General features: G+C 36.5%; 1 protein-coding gene across 3 annotated transcripts in view; it reads right to left on the minus strand.

Moving 5' to 3' along the window:
• Positions 1-5,587: 5,587 nt before the first annotated feature.
• Positions 5,588-15,134, minus strand: part of ARFGAP3 (ADP ribosylation factor GTPase activating protein 3) — a 36,986-nt gene continuing 27,439 nt past the window's right edge. For 2 of the 3 annotated variants that reach the window (XM_026114087.2, XM_026114086.2), the window contains 5 exons: positions 14,075-14,212; positions 12,785-12,908; positions 11,611-11,701; positions 7,315-7,436; positions 5,588-6,670 (listed from right to left, as the gene is read on the minus strand). In XM_026114087.2, the coding sequence (XP_025969872.2) occupies positions 6,653-6,670; positions 7,315-7,436; positions 11,611-11,701; positions 12,785-12,908; positions 14,075-14,212 (493 nt within the window). In that variant the 3' untranslated portion in view covers positions 5,588-6,652. Of the gene's footprint in view, positions 6,671-7,314; positions 11,083-11,610; positions 11,702-12,784; positions 12,909-14,074; positions 14,213-15,134 lie in introns of those variants that run through there. The other variant, XM_064516505.1, reaches the window with a different exon arrangement.

Here is a 15,134-nt window from a genome sequence, read left to right on the forward strand (position 1 = left end):
AAATATTTCCCATGCCCCATCCCAGTCAAATGAACTGCTTGGCATTCATTTGGTAGACACGTGAATAGTTTAAAAGACACGAAAAAGGTGCACTGCATGGGAAAAATGCATATACTTTGACATATTTCAAATCATTTCCCCCCAGTTATTTATATGCTTTTGACGTATTTTCCTCTTTTGTAGGTGGTGTGTTCATCAGAGCAGACTGGGTTAACACTGTGATTTTCATAAATTAACATTGCTAATATTTTTAACACATTCTTAACATCAAATCCTACATCAGTAAAATGAGATGAGTTGCAGCCCATTCTGCAGGGTCAGCGTAAACAGGTCTGTAAGGCTTTAACACCTTTATGCTACAGAGAATTTCAGAAAAAAACAACACTGCAGCTCCTTCTGATAGAAAACGTACGTTTCGGTTTTCTTGGCCAGCAGAGCCTGTTTAAACAATTCCCCCCTCAGTCCACTACTTTCCTGGCTGGTTATACAGCCCTTTCGTAGGTCTGGAAAACTAGTTCACCTAAATCATGCTCAAAACACCCAAACCAAACCCATCCCCACAACTGTGTTGCCTCCGGATTTGTTTTTTCTCACCCAGCTTGTCCCACTCTGGATGGCACAGAGGGCAAGGAAAGAGGGTGACAAAGCGCAGCTTGGGAGCAGGAGAGGAGCATGTACTTGCGTTTGAAGCCAATGGAAACACTGTCAACTCCATCACTAGATTACTGGAGCGTCAGCAGCAGCACCTGCTGTATCTTAAATAGCACTTTCAGTTCCACATCAATTGTCCCCTGTTGTAATCAGGTGTTTAAAATGAGCTCTTCCCCTACGGCTGTCTGCAGTGAAACACTGTTTCTCTAGCTACTTGTAGTTTTTCATTTCCTTTATTTTCTGATGTTCTCATGCATCAGAGACAGAAAAGGGTGGTAACTTTCAGTATTGAATAATTTAACATTGATTTTCAGCTATTGAAAACAAGTAGCAGCAAACGTGGATGGGAAAACCTCTCCAGTCCAGCCAGTTACAAACAAAAAACAGCCAATCACTTCCACTTGGCCAAACTTCTGAACTGTGCGGCTCAAAAACATCCTAGCAGTGCTGCTGGATCTCCCAGCATTGCTCACGTCTGTAATTGCATTAATCATGAATTATTACGGCACAAAGTAATTTTGATATAAACAGGAAAGAACTGTCAGACAAACAGGAGACATTATGTATTACCAGAAAGCAACGCAGAAATTGGTAACAATCTATGTAACGAGAAAAGAGAAAAAGAAAACAGGTGCCTTTTCAACGGCCAGCTACTACACATAGCCAATCCAGCTCCAGTTCAGCTTTTGTAAGTGATGGTTATGCAGAATTAAAAGTGTTTTTTATCTCATGCCCACACACTGTGAGGTTTGCGTGCTGCCTGTCAATGCAGCCATTGCTCAGACAGCCAGGGACTGTCATGAGTTTGGGGGATGAGTAGCGGCAGGATAACAAAAGTGCAATCTTTCTCTGAGGAAACCTTGGCCACTTCCACTTCTCTCCCCCCTTCCTCATTTCCAGTAACAGGACCCAGCTCTCACCCTGCTCCAGGCAGGTGTTTTGTCAAGCAGCTGGGCTTTACAGACACGGAAAAAAAGAACTACTTCTAGTGGCACCGCTGAGATGACACTGTCCCTTCTCCACATGCCAAACCTTTGAAGCACTGAGTGGAGGGTAAGTGCTGGAAAGGCAACACATTCATTGGTATAATTTCATTCTGGTTTCTATATCGTTTCTGAGCAAGTTCTTTGGCTAGCAATTCTGAGAGCCACAAAGCACTGCACCATCTTCCTCACTGTATGGATTTTGTCCTCGGAATCATTACGGTAACAGAAGCCAACAGCAACAACATCAACATTATAAATACAGATATAAAGCCTGTTTTATATCAGCTTGTAAGTTGATGAGCTAATAAAGACCTTGTCTAACAAACATCGGACTGCAGTATCCTCTTTTCTCATGCTATACACTTATCTCACAGCATAGGATCTCCACATCCCCTTCACCAAACTTGCCTCCTACTTACCCCTGTCATCTGCAGTTTGTCTCCTTGACACTCCTGCTGTATGTCTTCCCAAACCAGTCTGCCAACAATATACTTACTTTTGCCACCATTCACCAAGCAGAACCACGGCTCTTCCATACCAATCTCCCACTTAAACAAAAATACAGGAGTCCTTGCTCTAAGTATATAGGCTATCAGTACAAACGGTGGGGAGATATCTATATAGCTTAATAGGAAGTAGCTACATAGAGCCCTATCCATGTGCCCATTTGTAGATAGTTTAGACGCCCTTGCATACACGATTGATGACACACCACTACAGAAGACCCACATCTTTTGGTGTGGCAGCCAGAAACCAGGCAGGATACCCCAAGACTTCTCAAATGACAACAGACACCTGTAAGCAGGCAACAGATGTGAGCTCTAATTAGCTAAGATGCAGAAATAGGTATCTTTAAAATCAAGAACCTACTCTTAGAGACAACCAAAGGGAACAGAAAAGTCAGATTAACCACACAAAATCTGAAGCTACAAATGAAGAAATTAAGTGTTGCAGAGCTTCAGTACAGACCTGCAAGCCAAGCTGAAGGTGGGGAGAAGTTTCAAATGCTTTATTGTTTCTTTTCCTCCCGTCTCTCCAAAAGCAGGCAGGTTGTTGAGGAAGGTGTACCCTCAGAGGCTCGCAAGCTGGAGGCAGAACTGTTCTTGCATAGCCTGCAAATGGGATGTAGAGAGCCCTCTACCTCTCCACAGAGCACCACAAGGCTGTGTGGACACCCTAACCAGGGCTGTGCTTCTCTACTTTCACATCTTCTTGGGAAGAAAGCAACATTGCTTACCACATAAAGGGAAGCAAAAGTCTCACAAAAATTAAAGCCTAAAAAGTACCATGAGATCATACTGCTTTGTCTAAGAGACCATGTGGCTAGACTGCCTTTCAAAGCTTAAAAAAACAAAAATTAACAGTAAATTTGAGAGCCTCTAAACTGGAAGTGACGTTCTCTGACATCTGCAGCTGATCCTGCAAAAAGACAGAGGCAGTGCTACTATTTCTCTTTGAAGCCGTGAGCACCAGGAGGGAGGACGGCTGAAATTCTTCTGCTTTGCACGGCCCCAGCCACCTCCAGGTCTGAGAGACACAGGTCTGGCCATTACTGATCGAAAACAATCCAGTCTGGTGTGCCTGAGTTACATATGCAAAAAAGCTAATTTGTGTGTAAGCACTCGAAACCCAAATCAAGCACACACCATTTTACGTCATGTCCAGCTTCACTCCTTGACTCTTAATGGAAGCAGAAACCTAGGCAAAGGCTGGACTAAAAAATTAAGCAGAAGCATCAAAATGTCTACAGTTAAGAGCCAGACAAGAGCCATGTTAGACTATACGCAGCTAAAGCGATGTTTACAGACTCCTACGCTATGAAGTTGCTCAGTCCCCTCTTGTAATCTAAAATCCTTCTAAACCAAAAATCTTAATCAGCATTAAAATGGCTCTGGTATTGCAACTGCCACCACTGGAATCAATTGATGTTTCAGTCCCGGCAGAGCAGAATGACAGTACTGAGCATCTTCCCTTTTCTAAAGAGAAGAAAGAAAAAATACATGGTAACGATATTCCTCCTTCCTTCACCATTTACTCGGCCAAGAATGGCCCAGGTCTATCAAATTAATGGTGGTTCTGGTGTTGTAACAACTCCCTTTAAACATTTTTCTAAAGCTGTCAGTTAAAGCTACAAAAATAAAGCCTTTCAAAAAGTAAAGTATTAAATAACCCCCCTTCCCCTCCCATTAAGTGTAATGCCTGTATTGGACATCATCATCTTTAAGCAAAAGAGGAAAGCTTAACTTAAATGGTTCACAGTTGCTGCTGCTGCCAGTTTCAGCTTTGAAAAAGCAAGATTTATAAAGGTAGTAAGAAGGGATTAAGAGAGGAAGAACTGAAACAAAATGCAACTGGTGACCACTACCAACTTTCACTTGCAAACTTTTTGGAAAAACAAACGCATTACATGGTTTTATTACCTACTCTAAACCTTTCAAACTTGTAGCAGCATCAGAGTTGCCTGCCCCTCTGATCAGAGGCTGACAAATGTGTTCAAAAGATAGTTATAAGAAGGTGAAAGAGGAGAGAAAGGACGGGGATCCACAAGAAAGCAAGAGAGCAAACCTAGTTTTACGTAAAGGTCATATATTTTCTCCCTTTGATCCTGTCCAATTAAATCCTGTAGCACCAGGACGATGGAAGGCCCAGTGGTGCCACCTGAAATCCCAGACACCCAGAAATCCCAGGAGACTACAAAAGCTAAAGCTGTCTCTTTCCCATGTACGTGGCAATCCCTTCCCACCTCTATTTGATGAAACCCAGGGACACCTCAAGTTCTTACTGCGTTTACTAAAGACACAAATAGGTGTATCAGAGGTCAAGAGCTATTCGCCCATTCACTCTGCCATACAGAATCTGCAGCAACAAATGAAGGCACAAAACCAATGTGCTCTTTTATGGTGAACTGGATAATGTTTTTATAAATATCAAATTGCTGTTTGCCCTTAAGAGAACATTTTGGGATAATCCCCAAATTGCAGCAAAGGGGAAAAAGTTTATACATCTATTGGAGAATTGCACATGTTTTATGGCATTTAAAGTAACTCTATAGTTCTTATTTTGTACCAAAAATACCCATTTTTCACACTTTTCCATCTGTGAGTGGTTCATTATTACAATGTTGCAGAAAAAATATTATTTCTATGTAGGTGATCTCAAGCACTGTTATATCTGAGAAACCGCTTAGCCCTAACTTTTCCTTTCAAGGAATAAGAGCAGAGCATTAGTTTAGTTTTTCTACACAGAAATATCAGAACTATATCTTATTATACTTTACTGCCTTAAATTAAGCAACTGCATCCATATTCAAGTCTATATATGCAGCCAGGTCATCAGAGGAGCAGCTCTTTTGCAAGTCGCTGGATATTGTCAGTACATAGCAACTCTGAAAATCAGACTGTTTATTATACGTAATGTATTTATTATTGAGTGTAAACTTAATGGAAAGAGTAGTCTAAAAATTGAGAATCTCTAACTGTAATTACAGAAAACCAAAGTTAGCCCTGACCAGTAATATTTTCTTGTTTAGTTATATTAGGATATCTTCTCTATAGCGTAGGAAAGGAGAAAACAAAGCAAGTCTTTTATAGTAAAGCTCTACAATTAAGCAGAACAAATGCTTATATTGTACACTCTCAAAAAAGAAATATCATTTTTGGATTAATAAATCTAAACACAACAGTCAGAGCAGAAAGATACAAGAAGTAAGAAAAAACAAACACAGCTACACTAAATTAACTGTGTTTCAAACAGTATTTCCATATGGTAGCTTATTTTCCTACCCACCATGTTCTGCCTTTTTTAAACCACTATAGCAACTTAATAAGAAAGCTAGCTTCACTAATTGATATTAAAGACTAATTACGAGATCATTGTATAGAGAGAATACAAATGGCTGTACTTAGAAAGCTAGAGACTGGCATCCTGCACATATAAATTTAATTAAAAAATCAGTTTATATCAATTGTTTTTATTATATATCAGCAGTTTACAAATTTGAAATAAGAAATAAAGTTACAGAACAGAATTAGCTGAAGTTCATTTTTGCTTGTGGGTTTTTAGGGTCACAATTATCTTTTATACAAGATGTCATCAACAATAAATTCTAGACTGTCTAAAACACAGTCCCACTATATTTCCTCATTCAATATTTCATAATTCATCAAAAAAATAAGATTGTTCTAAAAATTCTTAACAAATAATTAACTATCTGTTAGGCCCTTTATATATTTTTTTCATTTTGTACACAATACAGATTGTTTAAATGCACTTAAGGATTCTATATTGCAATTTTTTCTAAAGTTCAAAATTAGGAATAAATAGATAGTTCCCATGACAAAATTAAATCCATTATTTAATATACCAGTTGTATGGTCTCTTCTGTACTTCCTATCTAAGCATAACATTTTGTAGCAGGAATATTGTTTTAAAGCAGTATTTCTCCATCATTTTAATGCATATCAATTTATGAACCACAAGAGCTTCTACTTCCCGATAAGCACAGGTTTAACTCAATTCTATATTTTGCTACAGTCTACTAAATGCCATCTCAGCATATGCTTAATTTAAGTTTTCTTCTCCACAGCTCATAAGACAATCAGAAGACAAATTATGTCTGACAACCAAGGATGTAATTGCACAGAGGTTTCTGTCAGAAAGTCTCATTTCAGTGTACATGCCCATCTTTCTTTTTCCTCCCTGTCTCACAGCCAACAACAATAATAAAGTAAGACTTCTAACATATAACATTAAGGCCACTAACGGAAATACAACACTGTGAAGGAAAAGAAAAAAGCATATATGATGTAACAAGTTACTACAAGATTTCTGCTCTGTAAAGATGAAACAGCAGTAAGAAGAGGCTGAGCCAGAAAACTGCATGAAAAAACAAATATTCTGGAACAATTAAAAGCATCTACAGTCTTAAGGCAACCTTCATTTGAATCAGCAGTATGATTACTGGTATACCTGAAGAGAAATTCTTCTTTAGTGTACTTATGTTGATATGCAAGAGGTTATGAACCATATCGATCCTAGAGAAGCAAAAGAAAAGACAGTTATGGCTATGTTTACCTTTGAAAGAAATCAGCTTTACCTACTTTTGTAAAGGAAATAGTAGTTTAATTCTTAAAGCCTCTGAGAAAATTGACCGTAGTTTCTAAGAACCAGAGTTTACAGTTAAACTCCAAGATAATTAGCCCTGTTTTCAAAAAGCATCCAACAGCTCCCACTGAACTCACACAGGAAACACAAACTAACTGGACAGTGTGGCGTGCCTTACACTACTGAGAACAGGATGCCTTACTTTTGTGCACAAAAACAGATTTAGGGGGTTACTGTCAAGTCAATTCAAAAGACAATACAAGAGTTCAACTATTACTACTTTAATAATAAAGTAACAGCAAGTAACTTCCATGATGAAATTTGTGTTCCTATTTTAAGAAAAGAAATAAACTGTGTAAGGGAGAAGACAAAAAAATTGAGGAAGGTGAACCATCAACTAGAAAATTATTTTAAAAAAGATAAAGATCTATTGTCTATCATGAGAAGCTTACAAAGCTCACAAACAAATTCTTTCTTTTCTCCCTAGATATGATCCAACAGCAGGATTCACGATACTAAATCCTTACAAGAAGATTTTAACTGATGTTTAATATATCATAATATTTTCACTAACCTGTATAGATGTCATGACCCCATTAGCAAGTACAGAAAGTTTTCCAGCCACTGATTTTACTCCTTGTTTAAACTGAGCCATATCAGGAGCTGAAGGCAAGACATTTGTAATATTGTAGCTTCCTAAAGGGGGAACACAAACGCACACAGGAAGAAAACAGAACTTGGTATTAAAAGCAGCCTTTTTTCTCCCTGAATTATTATATATTATGAGAAACACTAAATATGAATGTCTGACCATCAGTAGATCATCACCCACCAGGCCTAAAACTTCAAATTTCTTAAATGCACCTTGCTTTTATTTTAAATTTTTCATTTGTTCATATTTGCACCTAGCCTATCATCTTCTACACTTTGAATTCCCAGAGAAGCAATTAGTGTTTGGACAATACATGATTTATTCTGCAATTTCAATCAGCTGCCATGCTATTTGTCTTGTACTCTGAACACTTGTACAGCCATTATAATTGTTATTAAAGAATTACCATGTTTCATTTTAAAGATGAATGCCCTTCAGTAGTGGCTAAAGTGAATCCTCTTTGTGCACATGCATAGGTATACTTGCTGTATATACACACATATTTTGCATTACTATACCAGATATTTGGAAAATTCTATGGGAATTATAGCTAAGGTCATTTACATGCTAAATTTTCAAATTCCTAAACAAAGCTGGCATTCCACCCTTCCTCAAAGCCTACACAAACAAGTTTTATCAGTAATTGTTGGCTCTACTCATCATAAGAAGTACAGACCTAAAGATAAGAGAAGCCAAAGATATTTCAAAATTAGCGGTATGATAAATATATTAACATGCTAACACAACTAGCTTACAATCACCCACTCATTAGCAAAAAAGAATTCTTGGCATGCCTTAATACTGCGAAGTATTTGCAAATATTCTAAGCTAAGTACCCAATACTGTAAACACAGCCAAAGACACAAATGGCAGGAAAAGAGCATTACAGAACTATGATCTTGGGTATAAGGGGGGTTCCTGCGAGGCAGCATACCAAGAACAGACTAAGAGCTAGCCATTCCTATATATTACTTTTTTTTTTGCAAAATGGAGATTGCAAACTGCAGCCCTAGTTCAATCACATACCCAGCTGATGGTCATGACCAGTCACGTACACAGCTGAGAACTGTGTACACTTGCCAAACTGCACTCGAGCCCACTCAACTGCAGACACCGCAGTCTTCAGAACGGTAATGCCTTTTTACAGCTGCCCCCTGCAAAACATTTCTATATACTAGATAGCCCAGCACGACCCTCCAAACGTACAGCTGACTTCTGTCCCCTCCTTTTTGTTTTGTTCTCCTTCCCTCCCGCTGCATGGGACATGTAACCTGCAGCTCCTTTTTTTGTGGAAAATTAAAGGTGACTTTGTTAACAGGCTGAGACAAACATCACTGCACCTAAGCTCATTTATTTAAGCCAAATGTCTGGTTCACAGGGAAAGATGCATGGTCATATTTGGTAAGCTTGCAACTCTACTCTTTAAAGCCTGCTAGCAGCTGTTCCTATAATGCATGGGCACACTTGTCTACATATTACTTAGCAAAATGAGCATTACTATATTGATTCACTGTCAAAAATTCACCATCACTGAGAGACATCCCTATTTCTGAATTGTAATTTTGACTTTCTTAGCATCTGTTCCATTTAACAAGTTCTTCCGCATTTTTTTATTAAAGCCAGAATAACAGAAATAAAAATCCTAGCTATAAATAATCTGAGCAAGGCTCTAATCACTCCACAACCAAATTAATTTTCTCATATTTTTCTAGTTACATATGCTTGTCTGGAAAAAATCTTGTAAATGAGATGGCAAAACAATTCTTTCCTTTGTAATTTCCTTCAAAATTAGCATCTATGAGTTAGCCATCTGACATCTCCCTCTTTTCATTAGCAACAGGTCTGAAATCATGCTGAGTAAAAGGTTTTCCTTATAGCCCTCCACGGATCCTCTTTTTGGCAAAAAGATCCTACAGCATTCTGCATAAAGGCAAGCTTCCTAAAAGTGTTTTACCCTAAACTCTCAACAGCACTAATGAAAACAACTTCAGTTTCAAAGGACATCTTATTCTGGCAAAGACCCCATAACTACAGAAGTATTTTTGTTGCTTCCAGCTTCCAGTCTCCTGATTTTTTTTTTAATTCTTATTTTATGGAATTGATGATGGCCTTGATATTAATTTTACATGACAAGCTATAAAGTACAACAAAATTTGTCAAAGCAGGGTCATTGTCAAAAAATAGACTTCTTGGGGGGGGGCATGCAGGGAGCAGGAAAGGAATATTCTATTGATTAAATACAGTGTGAATTTAAAAAAAAATAATTCCTAGTGTATTTTTCCTCACTATTATTTGCGCAATATAACCCAGAAAATTTAGTATAATCAGTTTAGTCTTTGTAATATAACTTTAAATTTACTGTGGAATTACATAACAGGATTGCCAGTCACAGTAACTAACTAACCTAGAAATTTAGGAAGACTTTTTCACTCCATTATTAGGAATTTTTGTATTCCACATGCCTAAGAACTTTTCCAAGTGGTCAATAATGAATGATTGCATGTGCAAAATTCACATACACATATGTAAAAACTACCTAACTACCTGCAATTACCCTTATTCAGGATACGGTGAGAATTCCAACACATACATGTATACATGCATGCGTACATAAAAAAAAGCACATCTGTATTTTTATATATGAATATAACACACACGCACGCGCGCTACGGAATCCTCACACATCGTATTCTGAGTATGGATGGACACGGCCTAGTTTGAAATGACACCACATAGTTGAAGTTCTAGCTGAGTTTTTAATCAGTTGAACAAAATCTAAAACACTTTCAGAGAATACGATATGCCCAATCTTGAATTTATATTTACCTGTTCCTAATTCATTCTCTTACTCATTAGTGTGTAAACCCACACATTATGCAAATTGAAGGAAAAGTATAGTTAATTCTGTATAAAATCATGTATATGCAAAAAAAATAAAAAAGGAAAAAAATACTACACTATAATATGTGTTATCATAATGCCACAGACCACTGAAAACCTCAGAGGTTACAAAGAAACACTATTTCTTTCCTTATACCTCCCCACATCTTTTTTTAAGTATGACATCATGTTGCAAATATTCTTTCAACTGGCTATAAAGTCAGTTATAGCAATTCATTTTTTATGCCTCATCCCCACCTTTCCCTTCAATTTTTTTACAGTTTGATTGACTAAAACAACAACCTAGGTAACTGGTAACAAAAATTATTTCTCTACTAGCCAGAATACTTGCATTAAAATTTACATTCAGGGGATAGAAACTGAACAACTGTATGTTTTTTCTTTCTCCAACTTTTCCAGAGTAAATCATATGCTGTGTACTGTTTGCTTTTCCAGCCGATTTATCTAATTACTCACAGATTTTGCGTTCTTCAAGAAATTTTAATTTTTTTTTCCATTTCTTCACCAGTTACAGCATGAAACCCAATAAAATGTTCCAGTATTTCTTTCTTTTTCAGTTTCACACTATTGTACTACCCAAAATGGTTGTTAGGCAGACAACAGATGAGGTTTTCAGCAGCCTAAGGGGCTACGTTTCAGCAAATCCAATCTTCTCTTTCTAAGAATCCTTCTTCCATTCTATTTTCGTAAGTATAGCTACCAACGTAAGGTGTTTAAACAGATCTTTTAAACACAGACTGACCAAAAATTCAATTTTCTTAATAATTTGGCAAGTTCGAAGCAGATGTCCTGATGAAAAGATACAACATGCAATAGATTACATAAGAATTTCAAGCCTGACATTTTATTAATGATTCCTTTTGGCTTTAATATCATTACTACAGCTATTTTTACATAGACAAAATTCTAAACTTATGATAACTTAAAAAAAACAACTAAATGATAGACTGACTGTAAGAGTAAGCCATTTTTATTAAAACACTGTAGTGTTTTGTTATAAAAACACATGAGAAGATGTATCAGGTAGATTTGCAATCTTACAGTCGGTCTATCATATGCAGCTAATACATCACATAAAAATCAGCTCAAAATATTATGCTACTTCACTTGAACTTTAAAAAAAATTAGCTTTTTAAAAAATAATAATCACAACTGTCATGCTTGTTTGAACTATTAGCAATATTAATGGTTTGTGCACTTCGTATGATTTTTGCAAAATAGGGTGACAGCTAGCTTATTGACAATGTATCTACAAGCAGAGACTCTTAGTACCAGAGTATATGCCACGGCATGCTACAGTTTCCCTCTGTTCAGTACCTGTTGGCTGTTTTTTCTGATCTTCAAACAAGTCAGCTGAACTTATAGAGGAGCTTCCAGAAAGTCTCTCTAGTCGAGCCCTAGCTTCATACTAGGAAAGAATTGAGAAGAAAAATTATCTTCAGAGTATAGTCCCATCTTTAGAGTTCATGTCACATAATTCAATAATGAGGTTATAGATTCAGTTTTAAAACATACAAGTCTAGCTGAAGGCGACAATTCCAAGAGCTGTTACTGTCTAATTGTTTTCACATGATTTACACAGTGCAAATGTGTCATCTCAACTCATTTCCACACTGTTCAAAGAATGACATTTACCATTACAACATTCAGTCAGTGGCCTATTTACTGTTATCTTCCCTAAAAAATGGAAATTACTGAATAGGCAGAGGAGAATGAACTATGGAACGATTAAAAAAAAAACCTGAAATGCATTGGTTGGGTGGGATAAGGAAAATACACCGCACTTAACATCATATTAACCTTTCTGATCTCATGAGGCTGTTAATAAAACGTCTTGCAAGTTCCTTGGGAACAGTAACACATTGCTCATATTCTTTACATTACTGTTTAGATTATCAAAGATTATTCCTCACCTCAAAAATTCACCACAATATTAATCTGTTTTTGATTCTTAGGCTGATCCAACTACATGCGATTCGTTCAACAATTTACGTGCTTAGTTAGCATTATGATAGACAGAGGAGACAGCTGCTTGCTTAATTCATAATTAATTATAATTATATAACATATATAATAATGTGATATAATATATAACATTATGTAATTATAATTCATATTAGCATCTGTTTAGATATTTTAAAACAAAATAAGTAAGCATTCACCCAACCTCAGGCAGATTCTTTCACAAATAATCATTTTGGAATCATAGTCTACCACCTTTATTAGAGAACAACTGTGTTGGAGCTAAGGTCCTACTTACAGCTGCAACTCCTTAAGAGGAAATAATAAACTACCAGAGTTATCAGACTTCAAAATTTCTGTCAAACAAATATTTAAATGGCTTTAATTCTGCAAACCTCTCCTTACCAAACTTACCCTAATTCTACCCATTTTAATTACTCATTGCCTACTCTTTATATCTCAAATACCATCTTCTACAGCCAAAGAATGTTTGAGCATTCAAAAATATCTACCACTGTCTTCTACTTACATCAGCATGATCTTGCCTTCCGAAATACATGTCTGATGAAATTGCTTTTACATTGCCAAATTTTTTTTGTGCCTCATCTGTGCTTAAAGATGGCTCATATTCAGGCTTACGACGAGATGCAGGCCTGAAATTAAAATAAACTACATTAGCAAGCTTAACTTTCGTTTGTCACAGCACAAGGAATAAATCAAACAAGAGGCATTATCATCTTCACTTTGTGAAACCTAAAAGCATAACCGTAATTTTTAAAAAATGTAAAAATTAAATTAGTGTGGATCCAGGTCAAAGAAATTCAGGTAACTTTCTATAAGTTGATATAGCAGCAAATAACATGTCAGTGAAAGCTTTATAGGATGCAAGCCCAAATTATGTCCAAAAGGACAGATTACTTCCACACAGAAAAAAAAAAGAAGCAAAAACAAAAAAGAACGCCACCATCAGTGAAACTCATGTTTAACCCTAACAATTCAAAGAGGTTTACCATTCGTTGAATTGTCATTACCTTTCTTTTCAGCAAACATATACATTCGACTTTTCTTTTTTTAATAAAGAAACTCAAATAAGGAAGTAATATACATTAAATTACGGATATTAAGGCATATTTTATGGATATGCGTCATTGGTCCCGTCTTCAGGAAACAACAGAATATGTTTGTGTAAACAATAATAAACTTTAGTGCACACACTCCATGGTACAGAGAAACGAACAATAATGTTCTGTCTTTATAAGCAGGAAACACCAAACAAACAAACAAAAATCCATATTCTTAAATCATTCCCTTGATTACAAAGATAAAAACAAAGCTGTCAGAGAAGAAACAACAATCTTTTATCATGACAAAAAAAAAAATAGCCTTGTTGCTCAGAAGTATCCGCTATATCTTAATCCTGAGAATTGAGTACCCTGCAACTGCATTCATTTGGCGATCTGTATCTGCTTGGTTCATTAGGCAATAAACAGAGCAAGCAAAGCAGGCATTTTCTCAGAACATTCATATCATTGAGGTTCTCTCCACATCTTGTTTTGCTTACTTGTTTTTTGATGACACACTTTGGAAATTACCTCCACTGCATATACTGTAGAGCACTGAGCAAAAATATACAGTGCTTAAAATGTAAATAACTAAACAGAAGAAATTCAGCCTTGAAGTCCCTTGACTACTGATCAGAGTCATGATCAAATTCTTCTCCTCTTATACCCCCAAAATCACACTACTATGACCAGGACACAAATCACATCAACAAGCTTGAGCTCTCTGTATAAAACTTAATTAGGTTTTCTTGGTATACCTGTCTGAATATCCTGAAGTTTTTGAAGTTAACATTATATCAACATCTCTATTATTACTCTCTTTCTTCCAGAAAGAATCTGGATTGTCATCCCATTTAGAGAAACTGCTGCTCCTCAAATCTGAAGAATCATAGTACCTAAAACAAAAGAAGAATGAAAAGTATTGAAGAAATAGTAATGCTTCATACTGTTAAATAAACTTTGCTCTAGTAAGTGTTCATTTGCAAATAAGTTTTCAGTTGATTAAGTAAGTATGCAAAAAAAAAAAAAATCCATTCAATTCAACTGCACAAAAATTCTAACCAGTAAAAAAATTCCATTCAATTCAACTGCACAAAACTTCTAACCAGTATTAGGAAATCTGAATTATTCATTCACAACTATCACTGTGCTGAAAAGTATGGCCTTTTTTTAGGCTGGATATGGTGATGAATCTGCAGTGGACTGCCTGAAAAGTATTAAAAATAACAGAGCAAAGTTCTCATTATTTCGAAGTATACATTTTCTTTAGGGTTAAGTGAGGCACTGGGAAAAACATGGTCAAAACACCTGGCTAGTACTCTGAGAATACTTCAGGATAGACCCTGTGAGCAAGGATTGGCATCATTATGACCCTACGAATGTATATACAAGGCAGTCTGCTGGTAAGGCTTGGTGTTGCTGACCCTCCATTCAGATACCAGCTATGAATAAAGTCACAACTTTCAAGACACCTTGAATACTCCAGAAATCCAAGAGCACACCTAACCCATGGCCTCTGATGGTACGGGTGCTCCACATGGGGCTGAGGGTTCTAGCTAAGCAACTACTGTCACAATTCCATAGAAGTTATTACGCAAATTATGCAAGCAAAGAATCTGCTCCCATTTTCTGCAGCATAAACAAACATGGTTCAGAACTGTAAGGAAAGCCTTTGCCTCTGTTATTATGTCTCTGTACTGTAAATACTAGTATTAAATACCTCTGGGATTTGTAACATGTTTTAGTAAAACAGTGCTAAAGAGCACATTTCTTAAAAATTAATTTTTATTTTAATAGATAAGACAATTGCTTCTCTTG

This window comes from Dromaius novaehollandiae, chromosome 1 (genome assembly GCF_036370855.1).
Source record: "Dromaius novaehollandiae isolate bDroNov1 chromosome 1, bDroNov1.hap1, whole genome shotgun sequence".
Classification (NCBI taxonomy): Eukaryota; Metazoa; Chordata; class Aves; order Casuariiformes; family Dromaiidae; genus Dromaius; species Dromaius novaehollandiae.